General features: G+C 43.0%; 1 protein-coding gene across 3 annotated transcripts in view; it reads right to left on the minus strand.

The window, feature by feature from the left end:
- mgat5 (alpha-1,6-mannosylglycoprotein 6-beta-N-acetylglucosaminyltransferase) overlaps positions 1-14171 on the minus strand; it is a 214650-nt gene that overhangs the window by 186012 nt on the left and 14467 nt on the right. For all 3 annotated transcript variants that reach the window (XM_070875427.1, XM_070875426.1, XM_070875429.1), the window contains exon 2: positions 5260-5654. In XM_070875427.1, the coding sequence (XP_070731528.1) occupies positions 5260-5500 (241 nt within the window). In that variant the 5' untranslated portion in view covers positions 5501-5654. The remainder of the gene's footprint in view (positions 1-5259; positions 5655-14171) is intronic.

The following is a 14171-nucleotide window of genomic DNA, read 5'->3' on the forward strand; positions in this document are numbered from 1 at the left end:
AAACATGTACAAGAGCGGAGTTCCAGAGGTAAGGCGATAGTGATTGCCCTCGACATCAAGGCAGCATTTGACCGAGCATGGCATCAAGGAGCCCTTGTAAAATTGAAGTCAATGGGATTCAGGGGTAAACTTTCCCCTGGCTGGAGTCATACCTAGCACAAAGGAAGATGGTTGTGGGAGGTCAACCATCTCTCAGTCACAGGACATCACTGCAGGAGTGCTTCAGGGCAGTGTGCTGGGCCTAAACATCTTCAGCTGCTTCATCAATGACCTTCCCTCCATCATAAAGTCAAAAGTGGGAATGTTCGCTGATGATTACACAGTGTTTAGTTCCACTCGCAACTCCTGGGATAAAGGAGCAGTCCATGCCTGCATGCAACAAGACCCGACGATATCCAGGCTTGGGTTGGTAAGTGGCAAGTAACATTCGCTCCACACAAGTGCCAGGCAATGACCATCTCCAATAAGCGAAACGGCATTACCATCGCTGAATACCTCACCACCATCAATATCCTGGGAGTAACCATTAACTAGAAACTTAACTGCACCAGCCAGATAAATCCTGTGGCTACAAGAGCAGGTCAGAGACTGGGTATTCTGCAGGGTGTCTCTCACCACCTTACTCCTCAAAGTCTTATCATTTATAAGGCACAAGTTAGGAGTGTGATGGAATACTCTCCACTTGCCTGGATGAATGCAGCTCCAACAACACTAAAGAAGCTCAACGCCACCCAGGACAAAGCAGCCCGCATGATTGGCACCCCATCCAACACCTTAAACATTCACTCCCTCCACCACCGGCGAACTGTGGCTGCAGTGTGTACCATCTACAAGATGCAGTGCAGCAACTCGCCAAGGCTTCTTCGGCAGCACCTCCCAAACCCACGGCCTCTACCAGCTAGAAGGACAAGGGCAGCAGTCGCATGGGAACACTATCGCCTATAAGTTCCCCTCCATGTTACATACCACCCTGACTTGGAAATATATCGCCATTCCTTCATCGTCATTGGCTCAAAATCCTGAAACTCCCTCCCCAACAGAGTACTTTCAACACGGATTGCAGCGGTTCAAGGCCGCAGCTCACCACCACCTTCTCAAGAGCAATTAGGGATGGGCAATAAATGCTGGCCTTGCCAGTGACACCCACATCCCATGAATGGAAAGAAAACCCTTTCAGCATTGCATTCCAGATCACAACAGCTCATTGTACAAAAACCTATGCCATAAAAATGTGTTAAAAGAAACAAAAATATAGGAGGTCTCAGTGAGGATAATTATTATTAATTTTTTTTTTTTTTTTTAAACGCTCAAAAAATTGCAATAAGACATGCAAAATGACTGTTTCCTGCTGTTCCTGAAAATCTGGTTGCAATGTTTTGAGGTCCCGAAACATGCCCAGTTTAGTGGGCAAAGAATTATTTGGATGCACGGTTAGACACAAAACATCAAGGAAATTGGACCTATTGTAGTTATGCGGGTAACTCACTTACACCCAAAATTCTGCGATCTTTTAAGCCATGTAATTGATTTGCGCAAAGACACACCAAGAATGCGGAGTAAACTCCAGGCCAAGGTTTGCAACAGAGTGCTGCCCACTAAAGCAGATAATGACCATAGTTATCAATAGAGCACAAGACTAAAAAGAATGACTTGCATTTATAGAAGGCCGTTTACAACCACTGGATGTCTTAAAGCGCTTTACAGTCAATTAAGTACTTTTGAATTGTAATCACTGTCGGCCAGGACCCCGCAAAGAAACCAGATTAGCAGTGGGAAAACAAAACCTCAGGATCTAAATCGGAGAATTGCATTCAAGGTGCAGCGGGAGGTCGCGGTGGAGATGCGGCGAATGTTTGTGGCGGAGGAGCGGCGAGAAATCGTGGCAGAGGTGCGTCGAATGAGGGTATGGGGCCCAGAAGAGCCGAGGGCCCATGGGCAGCACGGACCTGCCCACACTGTGATATGTGCGCGCACTAGGTCCGTGCAGCAGAGCAGGTCTCCAGTCGTCTTGGTTAACCCTTGCCACTGGATAAAGGCCGAGCTCTGTCAAGCCCGTCTGGTGGCCGGCATGCAACGGTCACCACACGTTTAAAAAAAAATCCACGCACAGGCATCTTCCACCCTCTCAATTGGAGTTCAGGACTGGAACATCGGGTCCTTCATTGAAACATCTGTGAACTCACGTGGAAGCAAGTCATCCTCGTTCGAGGGATCGCCTATGATGGAGTGGGAAATGCAGCAGCCAATTTGCACACAGCAAGCTGCCACAAACAGCAATGTAATAATGACCAGATAATCTGTTTTTATGTTATGTTGACTGAGGAATAAATATTGGCCAGGACACCAGGTATAACACCCCTGCTATTCTTTGAAATAGTGCCATGGGATCTTTTACATCCACCAAAGAGTGCAGATGGGACTTCTGTTCTAACATCCCATCCGAAAGATGGTACCTCCGACAGTGCAGCACTCCCTCAGCACTGGAGTGAGTGTCAGCCTAGATGTGTGTGTTGAACCCACAACCTTCTGACTCAGAGGCAAGTGTGCTACCCACTGAGCCACAGTTGACACTGGCACTGTTGACCAGTTAATAACTGTTCGATATGAATATCAAAACTTCTGAAAAGAACCTCAATTAAAATTGCAGCCGTTGTGCTAAATACTGCACATTACATAATCTTAAACATCAAATTACTGGGCTTCAGAAAGTGTTTAAGTGATAAACTTCTTGCTGCACTTCAAAATGGCATTAGAAACTATTAAAAGAAAACAAATTGAGTTTAATGTTAGCATTAGCAGTTAACCCTAAACCATGATTATGTCATAGTGAATTCAAATTGCCATTTCAAGTCACACTGAAGTTGGCTGCAAAGATCCAAGGATGTCAGTCTAATGACTTAATTTCACTAGACCGGCATCCTAACCATTTGCAGAATTGAATGCAGCTTTGCTTAAATGATAGGAAATGAAGGTTGAAGTGAAGGGATAAGTGCTGGGGCCTCAACTATTTACAATCTATATTAATGACTTGGATGAAGGGACAGAGTGTAATGTAGCCAAATTTGCTGATGATACAAAGATAGGTGGGAAAGCAAGTTGTGAGGAGAACGCAAAGAATCTGCAAAGGGATATAGAGAGGTGAAGTGAGTAGGCACAAATTTGGTAAATGGAGTATAATGTGGGAAAATGTGAGGTTATCCACTTTGGTCAGAAGAATAAAAAAGCAAATTATTATTTAAATGGAGACACTACAGACGGATCTGTGGGTCCTTGTACATGAAGCACAGTTAGCATGCAGGTAGAGCAAGTAATTAGGAAGGCAAATGGAATGTTGGCCTTTATTGCAAGGGGGATGAAGTATAAAAGTAGGCAGGTCTTGCGACAACTGTACAGGGCGTTGGTGAGACCGCACCTGGAGTACTGCGTACAGTTTTGGTCTCATTATTTAAGGAGGGATATACTTGCATTGGAGGCTTTTCAGAGAAGGTTCACTAGGTTGCTTCCTGAGATGAAGGGGTTGTCTTATGAAGAAAGGGCGAGCAGGTTGGGCCTATACTCATTGGAGTTTAGATGAATGAGAGGTGGTCTTATTGAAATGTACAAGATTCTGAGGGGCTGGACAGGGTAGATGCAGAGAGGATGTTTCCCCTCGGGGGAATCTAGAACTAGGGGGCATAGTTTCAGAATAAGAGGTCGCACATTTAAAACGGAGATGAGAAGGAATTTCTTCTCAGAGGGTTGTGATTCTTTGGAATTCTCTACCCAGAGAGCGGTGGAGGCTGGGTCATTGTTTAAAAGGTAGAGATACAGATTTTTGAACGATAGGGGAGTCAAGGGTTATAAGAAATAGGAGCAGGAGTAGGCCATTTGACCCCTCGAGGCTGCTCCGCCATTCAATATCATGGGTGATCTGATCATGGACTCAGCTCCACTTCCCTGCCTGTTCCCCATAACCCTTTACTCCCTTAACGCTCAAAATTCTGTCTATCTCCGCCTTAAATATATTCAATGACCCAGCCTCTGAGGCAGAGAATTCCACTGATTTACAACCTTAAGAAATTTCCCCTCATCTCAGTTTTAAATGGGCAGCCCCTTATTCTGAGACGATGCCCGCAAGTTTTAGTTTCCCCTATGAGTGGAAATATCCTCTCTGCATCCACCTTCTCGAGCCTCCTCATTATCTTATATGTTTCAATGTGATCACCTTATTCTTCTGAACTCCAATGTGTATAGGCACAACCTACTGAACCAGTCCTCATAAATCAACCCCCTCAACTCCGGAATCAACCTCGTGAACCTTCTCTGAACTCCCTCCAATGCAAGTATACCCTTCCTTAAATACGCAGATCAAAACTGTACGCAGTACTCCAGGTGTGGCCTCACCAATACCCTGTACAGTTGGAGCAGGACTTCTCTGCTTTTATGCTTCATCCCCCTTGCAATAAAGGCCAACATTCCATTTGCCTCCCTGATTACTTGCTATACCTGCATACTAACTTTTTGTTAGTATGCACAATACTAACTTTTTGTTAGTATGCACAAGGGCCCCCAGGTCTCTCTCTACTGCAGCACTTTGCAATCTTTTTCCATTTAAATTATAATTTGGTATTATATTATTTCTGCCAAAGTGGATAACCTCACCGTTTCCCATATTATACTCCATCTGCCAAATTTTTGCCCACTCACTTAGCCTGTCTATATCCCTTTGCAGATTTTGTGTGTCCTCCTCACAATTTGCTTTCCCACCCATCATTGTATCAGCAGCAAACTTGGCTACATTACACTCAGTCCCTTCATCCAAGTCATTAATATAGATTGTAAATAGTTGACGACCCAGCACCGATCCCTGCGGCACCCCATTAGTCACCGTTGGCAAACCGGAAAATGACCCATTTATCCCGACTCGCTCTTTGCTGTTAGTTAGCCAATCCTCTAGCCATGCTAATATATTACCCCCAACCCTTGGGGAGCGGGCTGGAAAGTGGCATTTAGGCCAAGATCAGTTCAGCCATGATCTTACTGAATGGCAGAGCAGGCTCGAGGGACCAAATGGCCTACTCCTGCTCCTATTTATGTTTATGTTCTTATGAATCCACTCTACTCGTAATGTATTTATCCAAGTCTACTCTAACATAGTAACCCATCAAGTTAAGCGGTTACTGGAACGGTCAACTATATTAATGAAAATTATGTTTTACAGCATACAAAATATAAGCAGCAGATATTTTGAAGCTATTAAAATCAGCATGGTTAACTTACCATATGCAGTCATTGTGCCGACATAGGGCCCATCTGCTACATTTTGGTTTTCTTCTGCTAATGCTTTGATATAACGTTTACTAAGGTCCAGAATCTGCTCTCGAAGCATAGTACTGCTTTCATGCTGTGTCCGTTGTTGAATGGTAAAGTGCAGAAGCATCATTCCCCATATGAATCCAAATGATACCAGAAAAAATCCTAGTTTTTGTGAAGATAACTTCCACAAATGGAAGGGCGCCATTGTTTTCAGCAGTGAAGTTATTCTGGAGTATAAAGAAAGTGCATGATCCTATAGCTTATGTATCCAGGTTAACCTGTTCATATCTGTGAAGTTCTTGTCGAAAAATCATCTTCAGTCAGGCAGCCCAGATACATCTGTACTGCTCATATCCATCCTAGGGTGAAGAGAAGAAATAAGATGTCTTACAAAACATTTGTGATCTTACAAGATAAAATACTGCCCATTTTGGAGGTGGGAATATCTAGAAATTATTTTCCTTAACTGAATACCAATTGTATCTGAATTACTTGTTTAAATTAAGGATTTGTACTCAGCAAAAAGATTAACAAGTTACAGTAACATTAGACAGCAATTAAAGTTTCCACAAATCAGCAACAGTTTGACAATTAAACCGATTTAATTTCTTTTTAGGAAGAATCGTAAAACTATTCCTTGCTAAATAGACATGACATTGACATCAAGGCTTTTAGCAAAAATAATTTCACAACTGCCAATGCTGTTTCAATATCCAGCCCATCAAAAAGTTCTCCTGGGATAAACCCAATTTGTAATGGCAAAGTGCTGCATACTTTGTTCAGCAGATTCTTCACTATTCAAAATGCATGATCTGCTTTCACATTGCTTTGTGGGTCTCTTCTTGTAATGTAGATCCATTTGCAAACTTGGCAAGTAAGCAAAACAGCATTAGGTAAATGACAATTACTACCCCGCCCCCACTCCTTCACTTGAGCATAATATTCATTACTTTCTTCCATGAGTGACTTGGAATCACTGAAGGAATAATAGGTTCTGCGTGGTTATACAATTTCTGTGCTGTTGAAATTCTGATTATGGATCATAGTTAACAAGTTCCTAATTTTTTTGTTAATTCCTGGTCTCTACAGATTTAGCATTTTCTTACCACATTGAGATTCGTTCATGATCTTTGTGTAATTTATCCAAGATATTGTCTAAAGGGATAACAAATTACCTATTTTCAGGAACAATTAATGAACTATTGGGGTGTTTTTAACTTCACCTTCCCAGTGGAAAAATGACAATCAAATCAGCCATCCGTTTTACACTTCACCAATTTTACTTTAAGTAAAATCGGGCAGGATGCAAAAAGGGCAGACAATCCAATCGGGTTTCTGCTGAGGCAAAATGATCCTCTTCGTTCTCTTGATAATTCTCCACAATTAGTATTCTATTTGGTATGTATGATACAGTATATATGTACAGTCTACTCAATTTAAAAAGTCAGTTTATTTTAAGCACTAAATTCCCACTTTGCTGTATTATATATGTTGCTAAATTCATATTATTGGATAATTCATTTTTTTTAATAAAATATGTTGGAATCATCAGTAGAAAGTACTCCTATCGCATTCTGAATTATAGGATTCTTAGCAGTAAGCCTTAAGTTCTTGGAACTGAGCAGTAACTGGTTGCTCAACTTCAATATAGAACTCTATGAAGTTATCCAAGAATCACTCATGTGCCCAAGATGTCACCAAATCTTAGCAATCATGAAATATTAACCTAGACTCCACTGAACAGTAATGGCGTTTAGTTCACTTTCCTGAAATGCTCTTAAGGTTTATCCAAGCCGATACATGATCCTTGCTTAATAAGCCTTTAAATTGGTTCTGATTTTTTTCAAATTTGTCAACTTCACTAAACAAAAGGGAATTCAAGAGAACATGCATCGGGTCCAGTCAAATTGTTTGGTGTTTCTCCACATCATTATCAGCATATAGGCAGTCCCTCGGAGTCGAGGATGACTTGCTTCTACTCTTAAAAAAAAAAGTGAGTTCCCAGGTGACTGAGTGTCCAATGCAGGACCTACAGTCTCTGTCACAAGTGGGGCAAACAGTGGTTGAAGGAAAGGGTGGTCGGGGAGCCTGGGTTGACGCCGCTCCTTCCGCTGTCTACTCTTGGTTTCTGCTTGTTCTCGGCGATGGGACAAGAGGTGCTCAGCGCCCTCCTCGATGCTCTTCCTCCACTTAGTCACATTTTGGAATGACTTAATTCATGAGTTCAGTACAGGATAGCTGTCAGGAACCCATTCCTAGAATGACAGTTGAAAGTTTAAGTCATGGCTTGACGGACCAATCCTCAGATATGCAGAACTGAGGAAGAGTCAGAGATCAAGTCTTTGGCTTCCTGTTCAGCTCGGAAAAAATCTGCAGAAATCTGGTAAAGAAGTCAAGAGAGAGCGAGAGCTCACTGCCGACTAGTTTCAGACAAATTACTAAGCTGAAAATTGTATTTAGTGTGTTAACAAGGATAGTGTCATGTGCTTTATTTTCTGTGTTACAAGGAATGTTATGAAATTGGTTAAAATTCATTGTAAACATTACTGTAAAATAAATCAGTTTATTGATTTACAATTCACCTAGTCTCTAGTGTTCAGTCTGCCTTCTAGCAAATAGAAGGAACACAAGTGTAGGCACATGCCCCACTTGTGACAGAGACTGTAGGTCCTGCAGTGGACACTCAGTTAGGTTTTCTGGTTTTTCCTTTGTAATGCTGTGATATGACTAAATATTGGGCAGTAAACTTCTGATCAGAAGGGTCATACGGTTCATTTACAGAAGTGTTCGGATACTTAGTGGAGAACCAGTGGGCAGCACAAGGAACCCCTCAGGTGCAGTATCACCATGTACGAGCATTGCCACCATCCTTCTGACCACAGCATAGACACATAGCAAACCAAATTGAATAGTGGTTTCCCCCAGTTCAAATTGTAGAGCTGCAGCAGCAGCTTGCCTCTCAAATTCTATGGTAGGCTCTGCACCCTGAATAGGAGTGCATCATTACATACTCAACCTCCAACAGCTGTCATTCCAAGGCTCAATTTCCTCATCAGTTACGTAAAGGACATCTGCCTTCAGCATAGTTTGGGGGGGATCTACAAAGGACATCCTGCAACGGGTCAACCACTTTGATGTCCTAGGTAATGAACCATAGAATGATCTAGCACAGAAGCCAATCGTGCCTGTGCCGGCTCTTTGAAAGAGCTAACCAATTAGTCCCCCTCCCCAGAACCCTGTAAATTTTCTCCAAGTATTTATCCAATTCCCTTGTGAAAGTTACTATTGAATCTGCTTCCGTCTTCCTTTTAGGGAGTACATTCCAGATCATAACTCATACTCTCTCTTTGCCCCTCTTATTCCTCTCTTTAGATCGCCTCAGGACTTTCTGTAGTCAGCTTGGCTCTCCTTTTTTAATTTATTCACTCACGGCATAAATACATAATTCATATTGTATTATGAACCTTACATTTGTCATAAGCCTTCTTTTCCTGATTCATTTTCATCTCTATATCTTTAGTCATCCAGGGGGCTCTAGCTTTGCATGCATGTTTTTCCCACATCGTGGGAATGTGTTTACTACGTACCTGAACTATTTCCTCTTTGAAGGCCTCCCATTGTACAATTACTGTTTTGCCAACCAATTTCTGATTCCAATCCACCTTTTTAACTCACTGAAATTAGCCCTCCTCCAGTTAAGTATTTTTATGCTTCATCGTTCCTTATCCTTTTTCATAATTATTCTAAACCCGATATCACTGTTCCCCAAATTCTTCCCCACTGAAACATGCTCCACTTGCCCTACTTCATTCCCACAACCAGATCCTGCACTGCTTCCTTCCTTTTTGAACTGCAAACATACTGATCAAGAAAGCTCTCAAAGAAGTCCTCCCTCTCTTTGCCCTTGATACAGTTACTATCCCAGTCTATATTAAGATAACTGAAGTCCCACATTATCACCACTCTATAGTTCTTGCATCTTTCTGTAATGTGCCTACAAATTTGCTCCTCTATTTCCATCCCACTATTTGCTGATCTATAGTATACACCCAGTAGCGCAACAGCTCTTTTATTCTTCCTGAATTCGAACCAAATGGATTCGATCTTTGACCCCTCAACTACATCATTCCTTTCCAGTGCTATAATAGTTTATTTGATCAGTAATGACAACTCCTCTTTTTTCCCCCTACCCTAGCTTTCTAGAGTCCTTTGTAGCCAGGAACATGAAGGTCCCAATCCTCCCCTTCTTTGAGCCAGGTCTCCTTTATTCCCACTATCATAGTCCCATATGGCAACTTGTGCCTGCAGCAACTTTAGTTACCACTCTGTATGCATTTGCGCACATGCACTCCAAACCCATCTTAGACTGCCAAGCATTTTCCCCGTCTGATCACTTCTATTTCTGAACTGTTATTTACTCCAGTGCTATTGTCTTAGTCTTCTGTGCAACTTGTTACTCTCCTCAAATATTTCATCCTAGTGCCCATCCCTGCCAAATTAGTGGTGAATGGATGTTTTTCTGACTGCAGAGAAGTATGCAGTGGGGTCCCCCAGAGGTCAGCATTAGGACTATTGCTTTTCCTGTTATTATATAAAATGACCTAAACTTGGGTATAGGGAGTACAATTGTGAAGTTTGCAGAGGATACAAAACTTCCCACGTAGTAAATAGTGAGCAGGATAGTAGCTACTTTTATGGAAGACAAACAGACTCGTGAAAATTTAATGCGGATAAGTACGTGATGCACTTTGGAAGGAACAACGTGGAGCGGCAGCCTATTCAAATGGTACGATTTTGATGGGGTTGCAAGAGCAGAGGAACCCGAGGGTACAGATTCATAAATCTTTGAAAGTGGCAGGGCAAGTTGATAAGGCGGTTGGAGAACATATGGGATTCTTGGTTTTGTAAATAGAGGTACTAAATACAAAAACAAGGAAGTCATGCTGAACTTTACAAATCACTGGTTAGGCCTCAGCTGGTATATTGTGTACAGTTCTGGGCACCACATTTTAGAAGGATATCATGGCCTTGGAGAGGGTACAGAGGAAGTTTACCAGGAATAGGGGACTTCAGTTATGTGGAGAGATTGGAGAAGCTGAGATTGTTCTTAAAACAGAGAAGGTTATGGGGAGATCAAACCTAATAGGGGTGTTCAAAATTATAAGGGTTTTGAGAAGGCAAGCAGTGAGAAACGATTTCCTCTGGCAAGTGGGCTAGTAACCAGATGTCAAAGATTGAAAATAATTGGCAAAAGAACTAGAGCAGAAATTAGAATAATTTGTTTTGCACAGAAGGTTATTAAGATATGAAATGCACTAACTGAAAGAGTGGTGGAAGCAGATTTGATTGGAATTTTCAAAAGGCAATTTAGACATGTACTTGAAGAGGACTAATTTGCAGGGTTATGGAAGAAAAGGCTGGGGTGCTGGACCAAACTGGATAGCTCTGTCAAAGAGCCAGCACAGGCATGACAGGGTGAATGGTCTTCTGTGAAACAAGTACAGTAAAAAAAAATGTGGGAAAAATCCTGAGGTACAGGGTAAATCTTCATTTGGAAAGACATGAATCAATCAAGGACAGTCAGCATGGATTTGTTAAGGGATGGTCGTGTCTGACTAACTTGATTGAATTTTTCGAGGAGGTAACCCAGAGGGTCGATGAGGGCAGTGTGTATGATGTAGTGCATGTGGATTTTAGCAAAGCTTTTGATCAGGTCCCACATGGCAGACTGGTCATGAAAGTAATAGCCCAGGGCAAAGTGAATCCAAAATTGGCTCAGAGGCAGGAAGCAAAGGGTAATGGTTGATGGGTGTTTTTGTGACTGTAAGGATGTATCCAGTGGGGTTCCGCAGAGCTGAGAGCTAGGTCACTTACTTTATGTGGTATATATCAATGACTTGGACTTAAATGTTGGGAGTATGATTAAGAAGTTTTCAGACGACACTAATGTCCTAGGGGGAGTGTTTGCTAGTGCTGTTGGTGAGGGGTTAAACTAATATGGCAGGGGGATGGGAACCTATACAGGGAGACAGAGGGAAATAAAATGAGGGCAGAAGCAAAAGATAGAAAGGAGAATTGTAAAAGTGGAGGGCAGAGAAACCCAAGGCAAAAATCAAAAAGGGCCACATTACAGCAAAATTCTAAAAGGACAAAGAGGGTACAAAAGACAAGCCTGAAGGCACTGTTCCTCAATGAGAGGAGTATTCATAATAAGGTGGATGAATTAACTGCGCAGGCAGCTATTAACGATTATGATATAATTGGGATTACGGAGCCATGGCTCCAGGGTGATCAAGGCTGGGAACTCAACATCCAGTGGTATTCAACATTCAGGAAGGATAGACAGAAATGAAAAGGAGGTGGGGTAGCATTGCTGGTTAAAGAGGAAATTAACAATAGTAAGAAAGGACATTAGCTTGGATGATGCGGAATCTGTATGGGTAGAGCTGCGGAATACCAAAGGTCAGAAAACGCTAGTGGGAGTTGTGTGCAGACCACCAAACAGTAGTCGTGAGGTTGGGGATGGCATCAAACAGGAAATTAGGGATGCGTGCAATAAAGGTACAGCTGTTATCATGGGCGACTTTAATCTACATTTCGATTGGGCTAACCAAGCTGGTAGCAATGTGGTGGAAGAGGATTTCCTGGAGTGTATTAGGAATGGCTTTCTAGGCCAATATGTCAAGGAACCAACTAGAGAGCTGGCCATCTAAGACTGGGTGTTGTCTAATGAGAGCGGATTAATTAGCAATCTTGTTGTGCGTGGCCGCCTGGGGAAGAGTGACCATAATATGGTAGAATTCTTTATTAAGATGGAGTGTGACAGTGTTAATTCAGAGACATGGGGCCCAAGTTTCCACAAGAAAAAAAACGGGCGCCCCTCCGAACTGGGCGCCCGTTTTTCACAACTAAAAAAATCCTCGGTATTCTCCACCTACCTGTAGGTCCTCTGGCCCTCGGCGCAGCCAGCACGAGCTGTGGGTGGGGGGGGGGGGGGGGGGGGGGCGGAGCCAGGTCCCTGCGCTGAAAACAGTGCCGGGACCTCTGCACATGCGCGCTACAGTGGGCACGCAAGTGCAGTAGCTCCAGGCACCGAACTGTGTGGGAGGGGCCCGAAGCACGCAGCCCCTAGCCCTGGCTGAATGGCCTCACTGGGGCTGCGTGAATAATGCTCCTCCCACGGCCAGCTCCTGCTCCCGACCAGACCCGACACCCGCTCCCCCCTGCCTCCGGACCAGACCCGACACACGCTCCCCCCACCGCCTCCGGACCAGGCCCGAGACCCGCTTCTCCCCACCCCCCCGACCGGACACCCGCGTTCCCTCCCACCCCCGGACTGGACCCAACCCGTGCTCCCTCCCCCCCGGCTGGATCTTTTCTCTATCTCTCTATCTCCCCCTCCCCCTTCCTTCCTCCCTCCCTCCCTCCCTCCCTCCCTCCTCAGCGGCATGAACGGCTGCAGAATTCTCCCTGGCTGAAGCACTTTCACACAGGTAGGAAGATGGTTTATTTAATCTTTTCTTGGCTTATAAATGTTTATTCAGGTTGGATTTATTTGTATAATATTTTTAGAAGTATAAATAAGGATTTACTGTAGAATTTAATGAGTTCCCTTCCCCCCCCTCCACCTCGTTCTGGGCACCGAATTTGTAACCTGCACCTGATTTTTTTTAATGTGTAGAACAGGTTTTTTCAGTTCTACAAAAATCTTCACTGGCTCCATTCTACTTTAGTTTGGAGTACATTTTCACTGTGGAAACTTTGAAATCAGGCATCAGTGGCCGGACACGCCCCCTTTTGAAGAAAAAATTCTGTTCCAAAGTAGAACTGTTCTATCTGACTAGAACTGCAGAAAAAAAAAAAGTGGAGAATTGCGATTTCTAAGATAGTCCGTTCTCCACCAGTTGCTCCTAAAAATCAGGCGCAAATCATGTGGAAACTTGGGCCCTAGGGTCCTGAACTTAAGGAAAGGTAACTTCGATGGTACAAGACATGAATTGGTTAGGATAAACTGCCAAATTATACTTAAAAGGTTGACAGTGGATAGGTAATGGCAGACATTTATATAGATTAAATGGATGAACTTCAACAATTGTACATCCCTGTCTGGAGTAAAAATAAAACTGGGAAGGTAGCTCAACCGTGGTTAATAAGGGAAATTAGGGATAGTGTTAAATCTAAGGAAGAGGCATATAAATTGGCCAGAAAAAGCAGCAAACCTGAGGAATGGGAGAAATTTAGAATTCAGCAGAGGAGGACAAAGGGTTTAATTAGGAGGGGGAAAATAGAGTATGAGAGGAAGCTTACAGGGAAAATAAAAACTGACTTCACATACCTATAGAAGCTTTTGCAGAGAAAAAGATTAGTGAAGACCAATGTAGGTCCTTTGCAGTCATAACCAGGTGAATTTATAATGGGGAACAATGAAATGGCAGGCCAATTGAACAAATATTTTGGATCTGTCTTCACTAAGGAAGACACAAATAACCTTCCGGAAATACTAGGGGTTCGAGGGTCAAGCGAAAAGGAAGAACTGAAGGAAATCCTTATTAGTTAGCAAATTGTGTTAGGGAAATTAATGGGATTAAATGCCAATAAATCCCCAGGGCCTGATAGGCTGCAACCCAGAGTACTTAAGGAAGTGGCCCTAGAAATAGTGGATGCATTGGTGATCATTTTCCAACATTCTATCGACTCTGGATCAGTTCCTATGGACTGAAGGGTAGCTAATGTAACACCACTTTTTTTAAAAAGGAGAGAGAAAACAGGGAATTATAGACCAGTTAGCCTGACATCAGTAGTGGGGAAAATGTTGGAATCAATTATTAAAGATGAAATAGCAGCGCATTTGGAAAGCAGTAACAGGATCGCTCCAA

Source organism: Pristiophorus japonicus, chromosome 3, assembly GCF_044704955.1.
Source record: "Pristiophorus japonicus isolate sPriJap1 chromosome 3, sPriJap1.hap1, whole genome shotgun sequence".
In the NCBI taxonomy this organism is placed as follows: Eukaryota; Metazoa; Chordata; class Chondrichthyes; family Pristiophoridae; genus Pristiophorus; species Pristiophorus japonicus.